This window comes from Dipodomys ordii, unplaced genomic scaffold (genome assembly GCF_000151885.1).
Source record: "Dipodomys ordii isolate 6190 unplaced genomic scaffold, Dord_2.0 Scaffold1, whole genome shotgun sequence".
Taxonomy (NCBI): Eukaryota; Metazoa; Chordata; class Mammalia; order Rodentia; family Heteromyidae; genus Dipodomys; species Dipodomys ordii.
In genome coordinates this window covers 61,545,681-61,570,269 of record NW_012267217.1, presented here as the reverse complement: position 1 = coordinate 61,570,269, position 24,589 = coordinate 61,545,681, and the positions used below count along the sequence as shown (strand labels likewise).

At 44.9% G+C, this 24,589-nt stretch overlaps 1 protein-coding gene across 1 annotated transcript in view; it reads left to right on the top strand.

Moving 5' to 3' along the window:
* Positions 1 to 4,940: 4,940 nt before the first annotated feature.
* The window catches only part of Slc16a14 (solute carrier family 16, member 14), a 26,321-nt gene continuing 6,672 nt past the window's right edge, over positions 4,941 to 24,589 (top strand). Inside the window, exons 1-4 of the mRNA XM_013027468.1 lie at positions 4,941 to 4,988; positions 5,721 to 5,992; positions 15,368 to 15,511; positions 24,302 to 24,579. Coding sequence (XP_012882922.1) covers positions 5,734 to 5,992; positions 15,368 to 15,511; positions 24,302 to 24,579 — 681 coding nt within the window. The 5' untranslated portion in view covers positions 4,941 to 4,988; positions 5,721 to 5,733. The remainder of the gene's footprint in view (positions 4,989 to 5,720; positions 5,993 to 15,367; positions 15,512 to 24,301; positions 24,580 to 24,589) is intronic.

The following is a 24,589-nucleotide window of genomic DNA, read 5'->3' as shown; positions in this document are numbered from 1 at the left end:
GTGTGTGTGTGTGTGTGTGTGTGGCTGGACGGATAGATGGATGGACGGATGGACAGGTGGGTGGACAGATGGCGACAGCCCTGGAATCCTGCAGACCTGGGTTCGGATGTGGGCCCCGCTCCTGACAGTCTGGCCAGGGTTTCCATCGGACCATTGGCTCCGGTTCCTCGGTGAAAGGAGACGTTTGGACAGGATGGTAGTGGAGAGGCCTTCCGGCACTGTCCTGACCCGCGGGGTCGCTTCTTCTAGACCCTCTGCGCGCAGCCGGGTGGGCCGAGTACTGCAGCGCCGTCCCAGCCGAGATCCCGCGGCTCCCGCCACCGGGGCGCTGGGCCCCGCGCGCGCCCTCTACTGGCCAAAATACCTGCGGCAAAAGGTAGCGGGTCGGATGTCACTCAAAAATGAGGCCCTGCCTAAAACACAAAACAGAAGAAAAAGTACGGGGTGTGGCCCAAGTTGCGCAGCGTTTGCGTTACAGACTGGAGGCCAAGAATAGACCTAAATTATACATACATGTGTGGCCATATGCAGGGTCATATGTCTGTCCACCCAGACACAGTAATTACAGTGTGGTGTATGCAGGGGAGGGTTCTAATAGTGAACCCCTTTGAACAACTAACTTAAAGCTTGACAGAATGAATACCAGAACGCTGGAACGTGGGTTCGGCCAAGGGACGGGGTGGGGCAGATGAATGGAGAGAGGAAAAGTGGTCAAATACAGTCATAATATTCAATGTATATATGTGAAAATGGAACTAGGTAAATTGAGGGGATGGGTGGGGTTGGGAGAGATGAGGGACAACAATGAAGGGGTGATACTGATCCAATGATTGGGCTCACAAACTGATGTTGAACGGAAACACCTTTGTGCAAGCATTTACGGATATTTATAATATATAATATAGCATATGTGTTGTACATATACTAGCTATATACGAATTAGAAATATATACATAAACTATATATGCATATGTATTATGTTGTACATATTATATATTAAATATACTATATATATGTGGGAATTCAATCCCCAATTCAGGGACCAGTTGAGGGGGGAACGAGGGCACAGGTGAAGCCCCTGCAGCCCTGTGTCCCGTGAAGGAGTAAAATGCAAACAACTATCTTGAAAGACCTTCCTGCCCATCCTATCCTTCTGTAGCAGGCTGCAGGGGAGACTGGCTAGAACCCATTGTTACGCCTCTTGAGTAAAAATGGTCTGCTAAGTGATATTCAATGTCATTAATTTATGAGCAGATAACTGGAAATGCCCAGAACATTCTGATGGCAACTGTACCTCCTAACCCATAAAATAAATAATTCAGGAAGAATATAAAGTTCATCACATTGCCTTAGAAAAGCACTTAATATTTCAAGAAAAGTGCTTATACATCAAATACTTTTCTGTGGGTTGAAAAGCTGCAACTTTATAGCAGGAGCAGTAGTGCAGACTTTTTTTTTTTTAGTTGTAAATGGACTTGAGAAAATATCTTCTTCAATACAGCGGAGCCTTGCCTTCTATTGTAAGTTGACACAGTCATTCACAAGGGGCTCTGAGAGCTGTGTCAAGCTGCCCACCTCTTGTTCTTGTTCCTTAGGATTCTGCATGTAACTGGTGAGAACTAAGATTACTCCCCTCCCCCATCGGTAGTGACTAAGGGCCCTGGTGCTGTCTCTGAGTTTTTTTGTTTTTTGGTCTTGGGGCTTGAACTCTGGGCCTGGGCGCTGTGCCTGAGCGCTTCAGCTCAAGGCTAGCACTCTACCACTTAAGCCACAGCACTACTTCTGGTTTTCTGGTGGTTCATTGGAGATAAGAGTCTCACGGACTTTCCTGCCAGGCTGGCTTTGAACCTTGATCCTCAGATCTAAGCCTCCTGAGTAGCTAGGATTATAGGCATGAGCCACTGGTGCCTGGCTTTCTGAGCTTTTTCATTCAAGGCTTGTGCTCAACCACTTTGAGCTGCAGTTCCACTTCTGGTTTTCTAGTGGTTAGTTGGAGATCAGAGTCTCATGGACTTTCCTGCCTGGGCTGGCTTTGAACCATGATCCTTTAGATCTCATCCTCCTGAGTAGGATTATAAGCATGAGCCACCAGCACCTAGCTCTGACTCCCTTTCTAGCCCTAGGCAGGCTCCCACTTTTGGAAGGAGCTAGGGGCACACGCAAGAGCGTGCACGCACACACACACATGCTTGCACATACAAATACACACATCGACTCCAGCCTCAAGCCCAAGATAGATTGGAAGACTTCTAAAGACAAATGTCTCTTGATTTATATAGTTTTTCTCTCTTTTATGATTAAGCTACTTATTTAGAAGCAAAAGACTTAGATTTTTCAAAGATGGAAAGGAACCTCCACTTTCCTATTTGCTTAACAATATACATTTATTTCGGATTTCTTTTTGCTACTAAGTAAGAAGAAGGGAGACATTTCCTGAAAGACCATCTCTGTGGAGAGACTAATCCCTGGGACCGTTCTCCTGGTGTGGCCCTCGGCTGCTTTTCTGCAGATAGGTTTGGACCACAGCTCCACAGGGAAGGAGGTGTGGCATCTGCACATCTTGTAATCCCTGCCCCGAGTTCCACCTTGGCTTGGCCTTTCTCTTATCTTCACAGATGCATTGTTGAGCTAGCTCATAATTGGTTGGTTTAACAGGCACAGTACCTTGGTGTTGGGTGTTAGCAATGTTTTCAGGTTGGTTGTTTTTATTATTGCAAAGTTATACTCTTAGAAGTTCAGTTGGATATTTTTTCTTTTCTTTTTTGGCAGCACTGGGATTTGAATTCAGAACCCTGCACATGTTGGGCAGGTGCTCTACTACATGAGCTGCAACCCCAGCCCTTTTTGCTTTCATCATTATTCAAGCCGGTTCTCACATTTATGCTTGGGCTAACCGATACTTCTAGCCACTTACACACTCTTCCTATGTTGTTAGAATGGCAAGTCATACCCTACTTTTCATTGGTTGAGATGGCATCTCTCCAACTTTTGCCTAGAGTAGCCTCCAACCATGATCCCCCTCATTTTTTCCTCCTGAGTAGCTAGGATTACAGGCATGAGCCCCTGTGCCTGGTTAACCTAGTTGACTCTTGAAGTGTAAGAGACTACACAGGAGGTCAAGATCTGAAGATTAAGATTTGAAGCCATCCTAGCCAGACATCTGTAAGAGTCTCCTCTCTGAATAACTAGCAAAAATCCAGAAGTGGAGGCATGGCTCAAGAGGTAGAGTACCAGCCTTGAGCAGAAAAAGCCAACTGAGCTGGGCACCAGTGGCTCACGCCTGTAATCCTAGCTCCTCAAGAGGCTGAGATCTGAGGATCGTGGTTCAAAGCCAGCCCGGGCAGGAAAGTCCGTGAGACTCATTTCCAATGAACCACCAGAAAACTGGTAGTGGCACTGTGGCTCAAGTGGTAGAGCACTGGCCTTGAGCTGAAGAACCCAGGCCTAGAGTTCAAGCCCCATGAACAACAACAACAACAACAACAAAAAGCCAACTGAAATCATGAGGCCCTGAGTTCAAGCCCTAGAAAAGGGGGGGGGGGAGTATAAGCCCAGCAATGGTGGCTCATGCCTGAAATTCTACCTACTCAGGAGGCTGAGATCTGAGGATCAAGGTTAGAAGCCAGCCCAGGTTAAAACAAAAAAATCTAGGAAACTCTAATCTCCACTTAACCAGCAAAAAGCTGGAAGTAGAGGTATGGCTCAGGTAGTAGAGTAGCAGTCTCGAGCAGAAAAAGCCAAGCAAGGTCACAAGGCCCTGAGTACAAGCCCTGCTACGTTTCCACACCAGGTTTATACCTCCCAACCTTGTACTAGGTTTTACTACTTTAAACCTTCAGCAGAAATGAAATCTTTAAGTGGGTGCGGAGTGGTGGAGGTAATATCACTTTTATTTTGTCACAACCATAACATGCTGTGCTGCTGCCTATAGGCAAAAAAAAAAAAAAAAAGTGATTGTAAGGTTTAGCCCAGGTGCCAGATGCGCCGACACTACTATACGCACTGTGCAATTTAATGCAATTCAATCCTCCTGTCTAAAGTGAAAACAGAAATTCTCCAAAGAATACTGATATTTACTTGGGAACAGCAGAGCACTGGAATAGGTATTTAATTTGCATTGAATGAGATGGGCGCTGGTGGCTCAAGCCTGTCACCTTAGCTACTCAGGAGGCTGAGAGCTGAGGATCAAGGTTCAAAGCTGGCCGGTGCAGGAAAGTCCTTGAGATTCTTATCTCCAATGAACCACCAGAAAACTGGAAGAGGAGTTGCGGCTCCACGCAGGGACAGCGCTCAGGCCCAGAGTTCAAGCTCCATGACCAACAACAACAAAAAAAGATGAATGAAAGAGTCTAAGAAGACATGTGAAACTCAACATGCTTGTTTGGAACTTAGACGAGCAAAGCACTGTTTCATGGGGAGGGGGCATTCACCTGTGACTGTCTAGAGCCGCTGGCACTTAATGAAGCAAAGCAGAGCAACTGATGTGCATGCGGGTTGGAGTGCACTACACACCTGACTATTGCAAGGTGTGGGGCAGTGCCCTTGGCTGGCACCGTGCAGCCCACCTGTAGCCCACCGTGGGGTCTTTGGAACTGCCCAGCGATCATGTACTTTTCTAGGCAGTATCACTTCCTTAACCGTGAACATGGAGGCCCCCGCAGTGGCCTAACTCCCTTGTTCACCAGTGACAGCCTGCCATCTTAGCTCCATCTAGCCTTCCTCTGCCATCGCTCCTCCTGATCAAGACTAACACAGCCCATGGGCTCCAGAATCAGTTGGTATCATTGTTGTCTTCACGTCTTCATTCCCTCCCTCCCTTCTCTCCTTCCCTCTCTGGTGGAACTGAGATATGCCACACACTTGCTAGGCAAGTTCAGGTACACCCCCTTTTTGCTTTCATTAATTTTTAGATGGTCTCTCTTTCCTTTTCTACAGAACCAACCTTGGGCCAGGATCTTCCTACCTTTCCATGAAACTGAGGACAATAGGTTTGAACCACCACTCCCAGTTTGTTTGTTGAGATTGGGTGCGGTGTTTTGCCTAGCTTAAACTTGAACTATGTTCCTCTCGATCCTTACCTGTTGAGTATCTGAAGTCGCTATCTGTTTTTCTTTCTCTTTCTCCTTTCCCTTTCTCCTTCCTTCTTTCTCTCCCTCTCTCTTCATCTCTTTCTCTTACTCCTTGGGAAGTCACTTCCTGTCTCTGAGTCTTTCCAAGATTATAAGATTATAGCCAGGTGCCCGTGGTTTACACTTGTAATCCTTGCTACTTGAGATCTTAGGATTGCAGTTCAAAGCCAGCCTGGGCAGGCAAGTGTGTGAGGCTCTTATTGTTAGTTAACCACCAAAAGAGCCAGGAGTAGAGGCATGGCTCAAGTGATAGAGCACTAGCCTTGAGCAAAAAAAGCTCAAGGATGGTGCCCAGTTCCTGAATTTAAGCCCCGAGGACTGGGCACAATCAAACAATCATGCTTACATAGGATACCTATATATGGGATGACTAAAGAACAAACAGGTGTCATAAAGAGCACGTGACCTGTGAGAAGGAGCATTCCCGAATCCACATGGCAGTGATGAAGCTGAACCCCAGGTGCTGTTGGAGGCACTTGGCGCATGATGGGAGGTCGGGCTGGGGATGGAAGGTCGGGCTGGTGTCCAAAGATGATGGGGATTCTCTTTGGTTTTGACAGTCAGTGGAATTGTTTGCTCTGTGTATTTCAGAAAAGCTTGGACCATGTATACAAGTCACGAAGATGTTGGCTATGATTTTGAAGATGACCCCAAGGATAAGAAGACACTCAAGCCCCACCCGGACATTGATGGCGGCTGGGCTTGGATGATGGTCCTCTCTTCTTTCTTTGTGCACATTCTCATCATGGGCTCCCAAATGGCCCTTGGAGTCCTCAATGTGGAGTGGCTGGAGGAATTCCAACAGAGCCGTGGCCTGACAGCCTGGGTCAGCTCTCTGAGCATGGGCATCACCTTGATCGTGGGTATGTTCCTGGGCAACTGTCTTAGAGCAGGGATTGTAGAATGCCAGGCCACACTGCCAGGAGTGCTCTCTATTGCTGAGCCATTGGACAGGAGGTGTTAACCCTGTCACTCATAGAAATGTACAGGCTCCATGGTTCATGCCTGTAATGCTAGCTACTCAGGAAGCTGAAAGGTGAGGATGGCTGTTCAAGGCCAGTGCAGGGAAGTCTGTGAGACTCTTATCACCAATTAAGCACCACAAAAGCCAGAAGTGGAGTTGTGGCTCAACTGGAGTGCTAGCCTTGGAAGAAAGCTCGTAGATAGTGTTCAAGCTCTAGGACTGGCACATGGATGCGTGCGCGTGTAAGCGCGCGCGCACGCGCACACACACACACACACACACACACACACCACCATTTTAGCCATGTTTTCGGTGTATAGTTTAGTGCTATTAACTTTCTTCACAAGGTGGGTGGCCACTATCACCATCCATCCTGAGTACTAACTCCCACCTGAACTCCACCTGCTGCACCATTCCGTCTCCTGTCTTTGGCATTGTCTGTGGAATTGGAATGGTACACTGTCATTTCAGTGTGATGCAACTACTTGAATGTTGTAAATACTGGAAGGATTTTAAAACGTAATCATTTAAAAACATTCTTTTGTCCCAAATCTAATTTCTGAAGTATTATGAATCATTATAATCATGTATTATTATCTTTAATGTTTATTTTGTTTTTGAGACAGGGTCTTACTATGTAGCCCAGGCTTCCTTCAATCTCAAAATCCCTCTGCCTCAGCCTCATAAGTGCTCAGATTGCAGGCTCCTGCCACTATGCCCGGTTCTATTTAATATTGATGAATATATAGTATATAATGTAGTGTTTGTGTATGCTAATCATATACTAATAGAGACTGCGGTTATTTCCATTTGGATTTTTAAAAAGTTGTTTCTGAATATTACCTTCTATGCTTAGTTTTCTCTGATTTTGATTTTGCATCTTGAAACCCTTTCTTCATTGATCAAATCCTTTGTCAAGAATGTTCTTTGTGGCTATGAGGAAAGTCAGTAGCACATCTGTAGACTCCAGACACTAAACGCCATGGCCCTTGCACGGAGCCAGAGCCTCTCCCTGCCCATCTGCAGACCAGGGCCATTTCCTAGCAAGATGAGCAGAGTGAAGAGCAGGAACATAATTTCCTTGTCCTGCAGCTAAAATGGTGGGTTTCTTCTAATGTGGTTAATAGCTACCAAAACTCAAACCAGAACTGGGAGGAAAATAAGTCACCATGAGTGCTTTTTCAGATTCACCATGCTTCCTCTTTCCATGCCATTTAAACATAATTAAAAATGAACAACAAAAATAAGTATGAGGGTCTGCTGTAGTAGTTGTATTTCATTTAATCCTAACAGCATGGTGAGAGAATGATTGCAACCATTTCATAAAAGAGCTTAGGAGAGTCAAGTGACTGGTCTCCAAAGTCACACAAACAATGTGTGGGGAAGGGCCTAGGTTCACATGCATGTCTAAACCCTGTCCTGATGCTCTGGCTCCTGAATAAAGCTCTGTGTGTGTGTATGTATATGCATACGTATGCGTATGCATATGTGCACGTGCACACGTGGCACGCGCATGCACAGAAGCTTGCTTAGCTTTTTTGCTCAAGGTTGGCACTTACCACCTGGGTCATGCCTCTCTTTCTAGCCTTTTGCTGATTAATTGAAAAGAGTCTCACAGACTTTCCTGCCCCTAGCTAGCTTTGAACAATGATCCTCAGATCTCAGCCTCCTGAGTGGCTAGGATTACAGGCATGAGCCACCAATGCCTAGTTTATTCTTGTATTTTCTAATGAGCCTAACCATTCAGCAATCTTAAATAGGTAAAGATTCTAAACCGGGAACTTATTATGTTATTATGGCAACAATGATCACGTATGTGGTCATTTCCCTTATGTTGTCCCATTTAATATTATTTCATTCTCTTGGCAATCCTCTGAGGTAATTATCACCACTATTCTCTGAGGATCTTCAGTTGTTTCACCTGAAAGTAAAAATTCTGATAGGTTTTTTTAATTTAAAAGTTTCCTTTTTTTTTTTGTGCCAATTCTAGGGCTTGAACTCAAGACCTAGGTGCTGTTTCTGAGCTTTTTTGTTCAAGGCTAGTGCTCTACCACTAGATCCACAGCTCCACTTCTGACTTTTTTTTTTAGTAGTTATTGGAGATAAGATTATTCTGGGGGCGGGGAATATGGCTTAGTGGAAGGTGCTTGCCTAGCATGCATGAAGCCCTGGGTTCAATTCCTCAGTACCACATACACAGAAAAAGCTGGAAGTGGTGCTGTGGCTCAAATGGTAGAGTGCTATCCTTGAGCATAAGAAACTCAGAGACAGTGCCCAGGTTGGCAAAAAAAAAAAAAAAAGGCAAGCAAGCAAGCTAAAAAAAAAAAAAAGATTATTCTTGACTTTGCTGTTCAGGGTGGCTTTAAACCTGGATCCTCAGATCTCAGCCTCCTGAGTAGTTAGGAGATTACAGGTGTGAGCCATCAGTACCTGGCCAAAATTTTCCTATTTTATACAGGAAACTTTTAAAGGCCTCCTGAGCTTCTCTGGCTTTGTGAATATGTATTAGACAGGCATATGCATGTGTGATTGGAATCTCTGATTTCTACACTACTAATTAATTGCTCAATTATAATTCAGAGAGCTGTTCCTCTTGGCTGGCATTTACTATAAGTTATTCTGTCAATGAAACAACATGAATGACAACAGCAGTGCTAATGACAGAAAACAAGACAAAAGGTTATTTTCCATGCTGTGGTATGCAAATATGTGTATCTTCCCCCCCAAAAAAAGAAATAAAATTAATACTGAGCTGGCTTTCAAATTAAGGACACGACTTTGGGTGTGAGAGAATTACTGATGAATCATTTTTATCTGAAATATTACTAACAGACTCCTTGGACTCTATGCTGGTTTTGTTAACACTGGGACTTGTAGAAGGAGATGTAGCTCTAGTAATAGAGCAACAACTATGAATGAAAAAGCCAAACAAGGAATGTGAGGCCCTGAGACAAGCCCCAATACCAGCACAAACACCAATACCAAACACACACACACACACACACACACACACACACAATACTGGGAGTGTTATGACAAATGCAGACAAGTTCATCTTATCATGGGGAATGTTCTGGGATTTATGTGGGTTGTCATTCTGTCTTCTCCATAGGTTACAGAAGAAAAAAAACATTATGTTTCTACAAAATATAGATCAACCTAAGAAATAGATACATGTACAAACAACAACAACAAAAAACAACCAACTAGAACAGGCCAGTATTTTCAAACTATCCAATGAGGTTGTCTTGGATACAATTTTGTTTCACGGGCTATAGAAAGAAGCAGGAAGAATCCAGTCCTGAAGTGGTTGGACATGGTTTTTGGAGATGCACTCAGAAAGGGTGAAATGCATGATCATTTTTTTTCTCTGCCTGTACTAGGACTTGAACCCTGGGCCTTACACTCTTACTTGGCTTTTTCACTCATGGCTGGTGCTCTACCACTTGAGCCATACTTCTACTTCTTACTTTTTGTTGGTGTATTGGAGATAAGAGTCTCTTGGATTTATCTGCCCTGGGCTAGCCTTGAATTGAGATCCTCAGATCTCAGCCTCCTGAGTAGCTAGGATGACACTCGTGAGCCCCTGGTGTCTGGCCTAGTCTAACATTTCTAGCGTCCTGCTGGATGAGCCTCGTTTGCCCTGGAGCTCTGATATCCTAACACAGCAGGGTGACCAGCAATCACTGTTCGTGATCCTAAGCGGTCTGGTATAGGCTGGCTGCAGATAGGTTGAAACAGAACTTTTCCAACTCAGGAACTAGTATGATGGCTCTCCTTTATTTAGCACCCGCTCTCCATCCAGATGCAGGAGGCCGGTCTGTCATTTCTACCTAACAGAGGAAGAACAGGTGCTGCTCGCAGACACTAAGTAACTTCCCAAAGGGGTCAGCCAGTGAGTGAGTGGGATGGCCTGCCATGCTGGTCCTCCATTGCCTTCTGCCCACCTCCCCCGCAAGTGAGAGCTGGACAGAGATTTGAAGTGACTAAGGCTAAATTGTTTGCATTGTCTGATCACTGGAAGCAGTTTGGGGTTACCTCTTTTTCTCCAATTTTTATGAGCATACATTAGTTGCACAAAGGGGTTTCACTGTGCTATGTCCATCTATGCAGTCCATGTGCATGCAGCTACCCTAATCGAGCAAAAAAAATAATAATCCAGAAATGTAGTAGAAAGCCATCTCTTTCTTGGTCAGTGATTTGCATACAGTCAATTAATAAATGCATGCTTTCATTTTTTTTATTTATTTTTGTGTCAGTCATGGAGCCTGAACTCTGGACCTGGGCGCTGACATTCAGCTCTTCAGCTCAACGCTCTCTTGAGCCACAGCAACCACTGCTGGTTTTCTGGTGTTTTATTGGAGATTAGAGTCTCATGGACCCTGCCTGGGCTGGCTTTGAACCATGATCCTCAGATCTCAGCCTCCTGAGTAGCTATGGTTACAGGCGTGAGCCACAATTGCCTGGCTCATTCATTCTTTACTAGCATGGGTTTCCCAGTATCCCAACTTTTCACAAAATGTAACCAGCTCCTATCTCTGCCAGATGGCTCTTGGAATAAGTCTGGGTGCCATATTTGTTGGGGAAAACCCATGGGCTACAAAAGATGATGTGGTTGCCAGTTGTGGATGTACATCAGAACTACCTGGGGGGCTTTTAAGAATTCTGATGGTGCCTGGTATCGCACACCTGTAATTCTAGCTATTTAGGAGGCTGAGATCTGAGGATCATGGTTTGAAGCCAGCCTGAAGCAGGAAAAGTCTGTGAGACTCTTTCCTCCAATTAACCACCCAAAAGCTGGAGGTGGAGCTGTGGTTCAACTGGTAAACCACCAGCCTTGAATGAAAAAGCTAAGGAACAGTGCCCAGGACCTGAGTTCAAACCCCAGTACTGTCATACACAAACAACAACAAAAACAAAAGTCCTGTTGCTCAGGCTGCATGAAACCAGAATCCTCAAAGATAGGCTCCAAGTAGTAAAAAGGTTTTGTTTTAAGTTTCTAAGTGACTCCAGTGTTCAGCTAAGGCTGGGAGCCATTGATTTTTAAGTACTTAAATCATCACCAAAGTAAGAGTTACCCTAAGAGACCTAGGTTTCAAAAGATTGGTTTTCCTTTTCCCCCTGACCACTGGCAAGGTTCAGGGAAAACCTCAGCTTGTTGCTCTTCTCTTGTGCTTTTCGCTGCCTGTCAGATGCTTTCCTGAGATGCTTTCCTGAAGCAATTTCCTACAGCCATTGGACCCCATGCTGTGTGGGAAATGGCCAAGACTCAGATTTCTTCTGTAGAGTTGGAGTCATGCTTGCAGTCTCCTTCCAATTCATCCAGTTGCTCACCAAAGAGGGAGGCATGGCCAGAGCATTGTCTCTAGCTTTCCTTATTCCCACTGCAAAGTGTGAGGGGAATTCTTTTCATTTTGAAACTATGATTGGATCTTGGCATTGTGGCTGGCCATCAGTGAACAATGGTTAGAAAATAAGAGCTAGAAAGCTTGGCTTTGAGTTATTTTTTTAATGTGTGCTATTTCATAACAGCATTTCTGGTCTGAGGTTACCCAATTGCAAATTGTGAAGAACTGACGTTGCCAAGCATGAAAGAGCTGTTGGTCTTGGTGTGGTGGTGAATACCTATCATCACAGCTACTTAGGAGGTGGAGGTGGGAAGATCACCCAGGAGGTGATCCTGCTACTCAGGTGGTTGAGATCTCAGGGTCTAAGTTCAAAGCCATCCTAGGCAGGAAAGTTTGTGAAATGCTTTTCTCGAAATAACCAGCAAAAAAACCTGGAAGTGAGAATATGTATGACTCCAGTGGTAGAGCTCTAGCCTTGAGCACAGAAGCTCAGGGACAGCATTAAGGCTCTGGCTTCAAGCCCCCCCAGCCAGCACAAAACTAAACTAAAACTACACACAGTCTGGCCCAGGGGCTCACACTGTAATCCTAGCTACCCAGGAGGCTGAGATCTGAGGATTTTGGTTTGAACCCAGCTTAGGCTGGAAATCTATGAGATTCTTCTGTTCAATTAACCACTAAAAAGCTAGAAGTGGAGCTGTGATTCAAGTGGTAGAGTGCTAGCCTTGAGCAAAAAAGCTCAGGGACAGTGCTCAGGCCCTGAGTTTAAGCCAGGACTGGCACAAAACAACACACACACACACACACACACACACCTTAAAAGTTTAAGGCTGGGAATTTGGGTCTGGTGGTAGAATATTTGTCAGCAAGTACGAGGCCCTGTGTTCAAATCCCCAACAATGCCCAAACAAAAATAAACACAACAGACTGTTAACTACATATGGTTTAATCAGTAAAGTCAATACCCTCTGTCTGATTTATAAAACTCCTCTGCATATATTTGACTGATGTGATTTTTTTCCTCCCTCAAATGCTTTGTTAGTATCGTATTTCACAAGCATCAGCATCAGAAAATTTTCTGTAATATGAAAAACACTGAGCTATTGCAGTGACCTTTGACCTTTCATATCTTGAAAGGGCACACCAATGAATCATGCATTTTTCTTTTTATGGTCAGTCATCCAAGTTTGGCTTGGTCAAGTGAATATGGATTTAGAAAAATGAAAGAACTATCTTCAACTTAAGGAATTTTTGATTGCCCAACCACCAGATTCCTTCAGAGTTTTATATCCATGGGCTTAATTTACATATCTGTATGGTAAGTCTTTGTTGTATGTGTGTGCCAGTCCTGGGGCTTGAACTCAGAGCCTGAGCCATGTTCTTGAGCTAATGTTCTACTACTTGAGCCATAGATCTACTTCCAGCATTTTGGTGGTTAACTGGAGATAAGAATCTCATAGAGGGCTGGGAAGGTGGCTCGGTGGTAGAGTGCTTACCTCGCATGCATGAGGCCCTGGGTTCAATTCCTCAACACCACATAAGCAGAAAAAGCTGAGTGGCACTGTGGCTTAAGTGGTAGAGTGCTAGCCTTGAGTTGAAGAGCTGAGGGACAGTGTCCAGGCCCAGAGTTCAGGCCCCACGACTGGCAAAAAAAAAAAAAAATCTCATAGACTTTCCTGCACAGGCTGGTTTGGAACTATGATCCTCAGATCTCAGCCTCCTGAGGAGCTAGGATTGCAGGTGTGAGCTACTGGTACCTGGCTGCATATATGAGAAGTCTTTACATTCAAGATGTTTAGGATAGAGCAGTCTCAAAAACACTAGCTAGGGCTGGGGGCATAACTTAGCAATTAAGTACTTGCTCTGAGTCTCACATGCATGAGACCCTGAATCCAATCCCCAGCACCACACATGCACCCAAAAACAAACTAGACAAAATAATTGACAAACTGTATATCCAAATAGAACATAAAGAAAGCTGGAATGTTAAAAAAATAGTTTAGACTAAAGAGGGAAACTTAGAGCTTGATTAGATTTTGACTAGTTCACCTTAATGTTAAGGTAATTAACTACATAAAGTATGATGCCCAGCATGGTGGTGTATCCCTGTAACTCCCTGTATCCAATCAAGAGGCAGACACTGGGATCTCAGTTGGGGACTATCTCAGCAGCAAGCCAGGCACGGTGGTGCAAACCTGTAATGTCGGATAGTAAGGAGGACCAGCGACTGGGGCTAGCCTGGGCAAACGCAATATAGACTCTTACCTGAAAATCTGAAAGCAAAGCGTTTGGGGTGTGGATCAACTGGTAGAGTGTTTTGAGTTTTCTCTCACCCCAGTATCTACAACACAATAATAAAAAATAAGGAGCTGCTCAGAATGTGCCATCTTTCTGAATCACGTTGTACTGGTAAAATCTGGATTGCTATTTGAGCACAGACTATTGATCATAAGGCAAACATTCAGCTTTGAAGAAATCAGAAATCACCATAAAACCAAGGAGAAAAATCAAGGAGACTCATGTTTAAAAACCAAAGCTGCAGGCAGATCCCAGTGGCTCTAGACTACAATCCTAGCTATCTTCAGGATCATGGCAATTCCAAGACAATCTGGGTAGACAAAGCTGAGAAACTCTTATTTGCAAACCAGCAAAAAGCCAGCAGTGTAGCTATGGCCCAAGAGGTAGAGCACTAGCCTTGAGCAAAAAAAATCTAAGCAAGAGCATGAGACTCCAGATTCAAGCTCCAGGACTGGCACCAGATCGGAAGAGCTAAGGAAGTGATTAGCATGTAGTACATTATATAGAACTGGTTGCTAGGCAACCCAGTTGCGTAGTGTACATTCTTGCACTACAAGGTGAGTTCCTGTGTCTCCACACTGTCTTAAATGCATAGCCTGTTGGGTCCAGTCAAGGACCTGGAGAGTCAACAGGGACAGAATGTGGAAGCAATGATCATCAGTACCTTACAGCTTGATTTGTGTTGTCATGACAACAGGTCCAATCAAGGACCTGGAAAGTCAACAAGAACTGAATATTGAAGCAATGACAATCAGTACTTTACAGCTTGATTTGTGTTGTCATGACAACAGGCTGAACGCAAAGGAGTTCAGAGAACTCCCTTCTTGTACCCTTTTTGAATAGGGGGTCAAAAGCTCAGATAAGTAAAGAGAGCAAATAAATGAGGCAACTGAGGCAGGGAGGCGAGTATGAGGCCAGGGGAAGGGGCGAGACTGTGACGCAGCCCAGCAGGGCCATACACCACCATGGCTCCTGCTGGCTGGAGCTCTGTGAAAAGCTGGTTTGGGTTGTCATTAGTGTTTTGTTTTGCTATGTGAGTTTTTCTTACTGTTTAAATATTGCCAACTGATTCCAAGCATTTTCCAAAGTTTGTTTGGAGTCAGAAAAATGCATCTAGAGAATGAGCATGGCACCTCGACCACTTGAGGAATGAGCCTGTGTGTGTGTGTGTTTTATTATCATTTCGTGCTGCTGTCTGATGGCTCTCTGTCTCTCCCTCCCTTCCCTCTCTGCATGTTAAAAGGGTTTCATACTTTCATTTTTTGTTTTGTTTTTCCTTGTTTTGGTGCCAGTACTGGGGCTTGAACTCAGAACTTGGGTAGTGGGCCTTTAGCTCTTTTGCTCAAGCCCAGTGCTCTACCACTTGAGCCATAGCTTTCCTTCTGGCTTTTTAGTGGTTCATTAGAGATAATAGAGATAAGAGTCTCTTGGATTTATCTACCCTGGGCTGGCTTTGAACCAGGATCCTCAGATCCCAGCCTCCTGAATAGCGAGGATCACAGGCAGTACCTGGCTTGTTTTTGCCTTATTTAAAACATCCCTCATAAGGTGTTATTCTGTGTTGGCATGAGGATTTCGTAAGGCAGCAGGGAAACCTAGTCATCTTCTTTTCTGATGCTCTGTGGCAGGGCCTTTCATCGGCTTGTTCATTAACACCTGTGGGTGTCGGCAAACCACCATTGTCGGAGGCCTGTTGAACTCGCTGGGCTGGGTGCTGAGCGCCTATGCAGCCAACGTGCAATATCTCTTCATTACTTTCGGGGTGACCGCTGGTAAGCATGTTCTTTTTATAATCTGTTTAAATGATTGCTAGTTGCTGTTTTGTTGTTTTTTTGTTTGTTTATATGGTACTGAGGAATCGAACCCAGCATGCTAGGCAAACACTCTGTGGGACCTGAACTCTGGGCCTGGGCGCTGTCCCTCAGCTCTTCAGCTCAAGGCTAGTGCTCTACCGCTTGAACCACAGCACCACTTCCAGCTTTTTCTGTTTATGTGGTGCTGAGGAATCAAACCCAGGGCCTCAGACATGCAAGGCAAGCACTCTACCACTGAGCCACCTTCCCAGCCCCCAAGCCCTCTTTTTATCATTTTGTATTATATGTTGTATTAGGCATTTGGGCAATGGGCTTCACGGTGAAGAAAAGAGACACACTAACACATTCCTGTTCTGCTCCCCAGCCCCACTCCATAGCTCTGATGTCACATGTGGTTTCAGGGTGGGAAACTGACCTAACCACTGGGTACCTGGCCTCTCAAAGAACCAACGTCAACTTTAAACTTCCTACACCAGTTTGGAATGTGAGACCACTCTCCTAGAGGAAAAGAAGAGTTGAGGACACTTAGTTCAGAGAATAGATAAGTGTTAAGGAAATGAAAAACCGTTTTTGCATTTAATCAGATGGAGGATGAATCACAGAATGACTCTGCTTTCCGGGCAGTTGAAATTAATGAAGGAGCAAGTCACGCACACGCAGGAAGGAGGGATTCTAAGAAGCAAATCGGGAGCTCAGCGAGGTGTCATCCCAGGGACAGATTGAAATTGACTGCCCAGTAGTTGGCTGTGTACTGTGAAATGTTTTCCCAGCTGTAATTTCCTTTATCAACAGGTACAGCATTCAAACACCTAATGAGTTACTTCCCTTTGCAATTATGTGTCAAAGAACCTGAACCAGCCTGATCCTTTTTGCATACAGAGCTACAGTCCCCCTGATAAATGATACATTGGACCTGTGTTAAAAATTGGTTTGAGCCAGGCACTGGTGGCTCATGCCTGTAACCCTAGCTATTCGGAAGGCTGAGATCTGAGGATCATGGTTCAAAGCCAGCCCACGCTGTAAAGTCCATGAGACTCTTATCTCTAATAAACTGCTCAGAAAAAGCTGGAAGTGGCGCTGTGGCTCAAGTGGTAGAGTGTGCTAGCTTTGAGCACCAAAGCTCAAGGACAATGATCAGGCCCTGAGTTCAAGCCCCAATACTGGGGGGGAGGAGTGGGGAGTTGGTTTGGAATTCTGGTCTTTTGTTGGGGGTGCCAGTACTGATGCTCAAATTCAGCCCTTGGATGCTGTTCTGAGTCTCACAGACTTTCCTGCCCAAGATGGCTTTGAACTGTGATCCTTGGATCTCAGCCTGCTGAGTAGCTAGGATTAAAGGTGTGAGCCACTAGCTCCTGAGCTCTGGTGCTCAAAGCTTAGAGGACTACCACTGAGCCAAAGCTGATTAATTGGAGATTAACTGCTGATTAAATGAAGTTAATCGTCTCAAAGACTTTCTTGCCTGGGCTGGTTTCAATCCATGATCTTCAGATCTCAGCCTCTTGAGTCGCTAGGGTTACAGGCATGAACTACCAGCTCCTAGCTAGAAAGATGTTTTTGGAAAGATGTTATTCTGGCCAAGTTTTTTTCCCAGGGAAAATCCAAAGGAAGCCTCTGGAATCAGCACATATGTAAATGGAAAACCTAGCCAAAGCAGTTTTGGGTTCCCTATGCAAAGTGTCACTGAGTGGTCATCAGTGAGGCCCAATGGTGTCACATGATTTACATTTAGGAGAGACTTTGTTGATAGTCTTCTTCATTCCAAAGAGCATTTGAAGCAGATCTATGTAATATATATATATAACTATATATATTAAATATTATATATATATTAAATATTATATATAGTATTTAAACAATTCAACTGCCAGGGAATGCCCTCCTACCAAACAGATGGACACCCCTCTGAGCAACCTGCCTCAGCCATGGAATTTTAGGCAAGTTTCTACAGCTTTGCCAAGCTTTGCCTGGCTCCTAAAGGTACTGTCTCTCCGTCCATGCTGACCTGGACCATAGGATTTTGTCTCCCTCTGGACATCTCCCTGCCCAACCTGCCTTTTCCATGCCTCCTTTAAACTGTGTCTCAAGAGTTGGCCCAGAGCCCTGCTCTGATATTTTGGAGGCTTTAAGTAAGTCTACATATCCCCTATGCTTTTGTGAGAATTGTGCTAATTATGGGGAGCAGAGTCACACACTAGTCCCTCACGCCTATAATCCTAGCTATTCTGTGGAGATGGGGCGGAAGGGGGGTGGGGAGAGGAGGATTGTAGCTCAAGGTCAGCCCAGGCATAAAGGTTGTGAAACCTTCAACTAATAGCTAGGCATAGTGGCATATATAGGAGACTCACAAGTCTAGGCCATCCAGGCCAAAAAACAAAAGAAGTTCTTAAGACTATCTCATCAGAAAAGGCTGGATATAATGGTGCTTGCCTGGCACCCAACTATGGTAAGAAGTATAATAAGAGGACTGCAGTCCAGGGCTGTTCAGGCTACCAGTGAGACCCTATTTCACACATAACCAGATTGGTCCAGGACAGTCTAAGCTAGGAATAAGACTCTGTGTTGCAAGTAACCACAGCAGGGGTGTGGTTGTCAGTAAAGAGCTAGTCAATGAGGGGAAGCGTCAGATACCGAGTATGAGTCCCAGTCTTGGAAAGAAAGAGAGAAAGAGAGAGAGAGAGGGAGGGAAGGAGGGAGGGGGGAGGGAGGAAGGGAGGGAGGGAAAAGGGAAGGGAAGGAAGGGAAGGAAGGGAGGGAAGGGAAGGAAGGGAGGGAAGGGAAGAACAGAAGGAAGGAAGGAAGGAAGGAAGGAAGGAAGGAAACAAGGAAGGAAACAAGGAAGGAAACAAGGAAGGAAGGAAATTAACTGCAGCCAAAAGGGCTTTGGGTATGTCTCAAGAGGTAGAGCATTGTCTAGCAAGTGCAAAGCCCTGAGTTCAAACTCCAGGACCACCAAAAAAAAGGGGAGGATGGATGCTGGTAAGAGCATGAATGGGCTTCATAGCAGAAATCTGATGCATGTAACACTGGATACAGACTTTGTTCCTCATATATGGAAACATTTATAAATTTTTATTGTTATTATAAAGGTGATGTACTGTCGGATGAAGAGTACATTTCTTTTTGTAAATGTCACCCTTTCCCTTGCTCTCCCAGTTTTTCCCTCCCATCCCCACCTTCAAGTTGTCTAGTTCATTTTCAACATAGTGTCTAGTGAGTGCCACTGCTGCATTTGTTGGAAGCATGCATTTTATACCACGTAGAATTAACATTGTTCTGCTCATGCCCATCAGTCCTGTTCCCATGGGTCATTTTATACTATGGCTGCTTAGAAATCTATAGCTATATGAAATTTAAGGTGTTACTAGCATGGTGGTAACCGCCTGTAATCCCAGCACTCTGGAGGCTGAGGCAGGAGAATCACAAGTTTAAGGCCTTTTTCAAAAAGAACAAAAACAAAACAAAATGTAGGATGTTAATGACCATAATTGATAGATCATGTTCTTAATTAAACTATTTTGTGACATTGGCAAAATCTGGAGTGTGAGGAAATTCCACAGGACAAATGACCCCGTTTCTTCAATAAATAAACTGCAAGGAAAAGAAAAAGCCAACAGAGACTCAGCATAGGTATCAACAAAGCAGCATGTGGGTCTCTTTGATCCTGATTTAAGCACACAAGTGCTTGTATTTTTATAAATAGTTATCTATGAGACATTTGGAAATTTGAACATTTTCTGGATATTTGAGGACATCAAGGAATTGTTTATTTTTTTATTCAAATGAGATGATATGATTATGCTGCTTAAATAATTCTGACATTTGGAGATTTATCCTAAAGTATTCCTACATAAAATAATATATTCAGTATTTGCTTCAAAATAATATGGAGGAGGTGGTAACAAAATTGGTCCTGAGTTGCTAACTGTGGAAGTGATGGGTATATGAAAATTCATTAAATCGTTGTTTGTTAAAACCTTACTTTGAATTGGATTTAAAATGTTTCATTAGCCAGTAGCTTGTTGTAAGAAGTAAGAGATTAACACTAATCGATCCTTTGTTACAACACAGGTAGGTTACATTTACATATGATTTACATGTGTAATATATGCAAATATATGTAAATTCTATGTATCTCAGGACAACACAGAAACAGCAGATGGTGTTGTCTTTGACTTACTAATGAGAAAGCTGAGCCAAAGAGTGTTTAACTGACTTGATCAAAGTCATATGTTCCTTAAGGAAAGCAGAATAGGATTCATACTCAAGACATCTGGGTTCTTCCCAATAGTGTCGTAGAAGTGATAATACTGCTATCATACCTAATATCAAAGAATCTGTGGGTTCTTTAATAAATGCAGGCTGGGCTGTATGACATTTGGGTCAGTGATAGATTGTACCTATGACAGTGGTCCATGAGATTGGATCACTAGCTGACATTGCCATTGTGTAAGTACCTTTATGATGTTTGCTCAATGACAAATGGCCTAGGGACACATTTCTCAGGACTAGTCCTGTCATTAATCAATGCAGGGCTGAAATTGGTGTTTTAAGAATAGCCATAGATTCACCTATTTTCTGGTGTGTATATGTGTATATCAGTTCTGGGGCTTGAATTCCAGGCCTGGGCACGGTCCTTAGCTTGGTCCTTAGACTAATGTTCTATCACTTGAACCACAGTTCCACATCTAAATTTTAGGGTTTAGTTGGAGATTAGAGTCTCACAGATTTTCCTGCCCATGCTGACTTTGAACCACAATCTTCAGATCTCAGCCGCCCGAGTAGCTAGGATGACAGGTGTGAGCCACTGGTGACCAGCTCCAAATACACCTATTTTGCAGCCAGCTTTCTTTGTACTTTAGCCTTAGAGATGTAAAATTCATCTTGCTTGAAAAAAAAAAAAAGGTTGCTATTATATCAAAATTTGACCATTGTATCTCGCCATAGAACTTTCTGCCATTGATCTGCTATGTGCCAGGCCGTGTGCTAGAACAGCGATCAAAACAGAAGACCCTGCCCTTGTGAAGATTATAGTCTAGCAAAGAGAGGCCTAGGCAGACCGTCAGCAGTAGATGCCATGGGAAGAAGGCATGGCTCAAGTAAGAGTGTGCCAGTCTAACAAACTCTTGGCCCTGAGTTCAAACTCCAATACCACCAAATAAAGTACACATTATAAATACGTAAACCATATGCCTCAGTCCCATAGGAACAAAGAAAAGCAGAGTAGGGTAGGGGCTTTGGGGAATGGAAGTGGTAGAAGGGGGAGGTTTCCTCTTAAACAGAATGTTCTGGATGGGCCTCTCGAGAATATAAGTGATAGAGCAGGATGTCTCTTGGGTTTGTAGAAGGTAGACTAATGTGGGAGTAAACCCTTTAGGAGTGAGGCCTACTGGGAGGAAGTTAGGTCATTGGGCCTGCTCTGGAAGAGGGTATTAGCTCCTTCCTCTTTTTTTTTTTTTGGTCAGTTGTGGGGCTTGAACTCCAGCCTGAGCACTGTCCTTGAGCTCTTCTGCTCAAAGGTTAGTAGTGCTATACCACTTTGAACCACAGCTCCACTTCTGGTTTTCTGGTAGTTACTTGAAGATAAGAGTCTCACAGATTTTCCTGCCTGGGCTAGCTTTGAACCTAGATCCTCAGATCTCAGCCTCCTGAGTAGGTAGGATTACAGGCATGAGTTACCTGTGCCCAAATATACCTATATGGAACCTTTACATTCATGATGTTTAAGTCAGAGCAGTCTCAAAAACACTAGATAGGGGTGAGGGGATAACTTAGCAGTTAAGTACTTGCTCTGAGTCTCACATGTATAAGACCCTAAATCTAATCCCCAGCAGCAGCAGCACCACCACCACCACCACCACCACAACAACAACAACAACAAAAAAAAACTAGACAAAACAATCGACAGACTATACATCCAAATAGGAACATGAAAATAGCTGGAACGTTTTTAAAAATTAATTTTAGTTTAGGCTACAGAAGGAAACTTAGAGCTTGATTAGATTTTGAATAGTTCACCTTAATGTTAAGGTAAATAACTACATAAAGCATGATGGCGCATCCCTGTAATCCCCAACATGCATTGGATTCACTATGCAATGAAATAGAGTAGCAGTAAAAGTAGTAGTAGTAATAATAACAAAAAAAAAGAAGACTGATATGGAGTTTGGTTGAAAGTTGGGGTCTTATTGTGTAGCCAGGCTGATTTTGAACTCTCCACCTTCCTTCCTCTTCCTCCCAAAGGCTGGGATTACAGGTATACACCACCATGTTCTGCTACCAGTCCTTTTCATACTCATTTTCCCCCTAATGCTTCTTACTGGGATATTGCAGCCCTCACTGGGGCTTGGCAGAAGGCTTCGTGACTTCCTACCATCTGCTGAGAGTCACTTAAAAGCTCATTCAGTTGCTCTGCAAACACTGGTATCCATCCAACCCCCCACGCCAGAAGGATCACTGGCTTCTGTTTCTGTCAACATCTCAGCTCCAAGGTAAATGAGGCGCCAGTGTTTCTTGGGGCTTTTGTGAGAAACTCAGGCTGATGCTCCATTGTTAGCAGTGGGGAAACGGCAGCTGCTTGGGAAGGTTGTGTGAAATGGAACCAGGCATGTGGCGAGCACGGGAGGATGGGAGCCATTGTTTCTGTGGATGGCGACTGCTCTGTCCCCTCCCGCATGTAGGTAACTCTAACCCTGTTAAATCATGCTGAACAAGAAAGGCTCAGCTCTGGACAGAGACACTGGTCGACATGTCCTTTATACTGTTAGGCTGCTTTTATGTTGAGTGGTCTGGAGCATCAGGAAAAAATGGGGTCCACTGGGCCTGTGAAGTGAGGCTCATGGTTTCTCTCTCTGAAAGATGAGAATAGACCTGCTTGACCAACAGTGTATCACTTTATATATTTTACTTTTTATTTTTATATATTTTGTCTATTTTTAGGTTTGTGTGTGTGTTTGGAGTAGTTGTAAAGTGGTGCTGTGATTCAAGTGGTAGAGCGCTCCTCTTGAGCTGAATTGCCCAGAGAGGGTACCCAGACCCAGAGTTCAAGCCCCACCACCGACCAAAAAAAAATGGCAGGAAGTTTTGGAGCTGGGAAGGTGGCTCAGTGGTAGAGTACTTGCCTAGCATGCATGAGGCCCTGGGTTCTATTCCTCAGCACCACATAAGCAAAAAGAAAAAAGCTGGAAGTGGTGCTGTGGCTCAAGAGCGCTAGCCTCGAACTGAGGAGCTGAGGGACAGAGCCCAGGCCCAGTGTTCAGGCCCCAGAACCAATAAATAAATAAATAAATATTAGAGTAGTTGTAGGTTCTGGGCAAAACTGCGTGGAAAGTATAGTAATTTCCACACATTGATGGTCCTCCCACATATCCATCTCTTGCCAGCATTGTGTTTGTTAATGTAAATAGTGGACTGTTCCTATTTTCAAAAGATGGGATTGAAAATCAGAGGTGCAAAAATTATGTGGGCTTGATATCCAGTAACTACCTATACTTTATGTTTATAATTCCTTTTAGTCTTCCAACTTGTTGCTGACCCAATTGGCTCTTTCCTCAATCTTACGCAAATTGTACCCTTGTACATAAACACTTTCCGGATACATACTTTTGTGAGGCCTAGCCAGGCAGTGCTAGAACTGAGATGGTCCTGTCCCCAAGAAATTCACGTTCTGATGGAAGAGAGATGTTGTGTATGACATTAAAGGAAATTGTCCTGCAATGCCTGGCAGGAAAAACAATGGACCAGAAACAGCAGAGGCTCTTTCTAAAGCTTCTCTGAGCTTCTTTTTCTCCTTGGTATGACGCCTTATTAGAAAGAGAAAATGTAAGTAGACACTAATAGAAGGAAAGGAGTTACTGTGGTTTAGATCTGAGGTAACCACAAAGGCCATATGTGGAAGGTGTCATGTATCCTGTGGGATTCGATGTTAGGACCTGAGGCCTTTGGGGAGGAAGTTAGGTCATGGGGCCTGTCCTGGAGGAGGTGGTTAGGATGCTGCTCTTTATTTTCTCTGCTTTCTGGCCTCCAGGAAGGGAGCTGTTTTGGTTCTGCCATACCTTCCCATCACTTGCCATAGACTGCAATTCTCCACAGCTGTGAGCAAAAACCAACCTACCTCCCCTTTTTTTGCCAGTCCTGGGGCTTGAACTTGGGGCTCAGGCACTGTCCCTGAGCTTCTTTTGCTCAACGCTAACACTTTACCACTTGAGCCACAGCCCCACGTCTGGCTTTTTCTGAGTAGTTTATTGGAGATAAGAGTCTCACCGACTTTCCTGCCAGGATAACTTCAAACCACCATCCTCAGATCTCAGCCTCTTGGGGTAGCTAAGATTACAGGCCTGAGCCAACCAGCACCCACCTTCTCTCCTCCTCCTCCCTCCTTCCTTATTCCTCCTCCCTCCTCTTCTTCTCTTCTTCTGTGGTTGTGGGGCTTGAACTGAGGGTCTGGACTTTGGCTCAAAGCTAGCGTTCTACCACTGGAGCCATGGCAGCAGGTGCAGTTTTTGAGTAGTTAACTGGAGATAAGAGTCTCCTGGGGACATTTCTGCCCCGGCTGCCTTCGCACCGTCACCCTCAGATCTCAGCCTCCTGAGTGGCTAGGACTTCGGGTGTGCGCCCCAGCGCGGGCCCTCTGGCAGTGGGTTGGTTCAGGAGCCCCAGCGGCGGAGAGCGGGGCGGGCTGCGCAGGCGCCCTCCCCCGCCGCGCCTCGCTCACCGGCTGCCGTGTGCTTTGCCTCCCCTCTCCCCCCACAGGCCTGGGCAGCGGGATGGCCTACCTGCCCGCCGTGGTCACAGTGGGGAGGTATTTCCAGAAGCGACGAGCGCTGGCCCAGGGCCTCAGCACCACGGGGACGGGGTTCGGCACCTTCCTGATGACCGCCTTGCTCAAGTACCTGTGCTCGGAGTACGGGTGGCGCAACGCCATGTTCATCCAGGGCGCCGTGTCCTTGAACCTGTGCGTGTGCGGGGCGCTCATGCGGCCGCTGTCCGCGGGGAAGGACGGACCCCGGCCGGGAGCCCAGGCGCCCCGGGTCCTCCCCG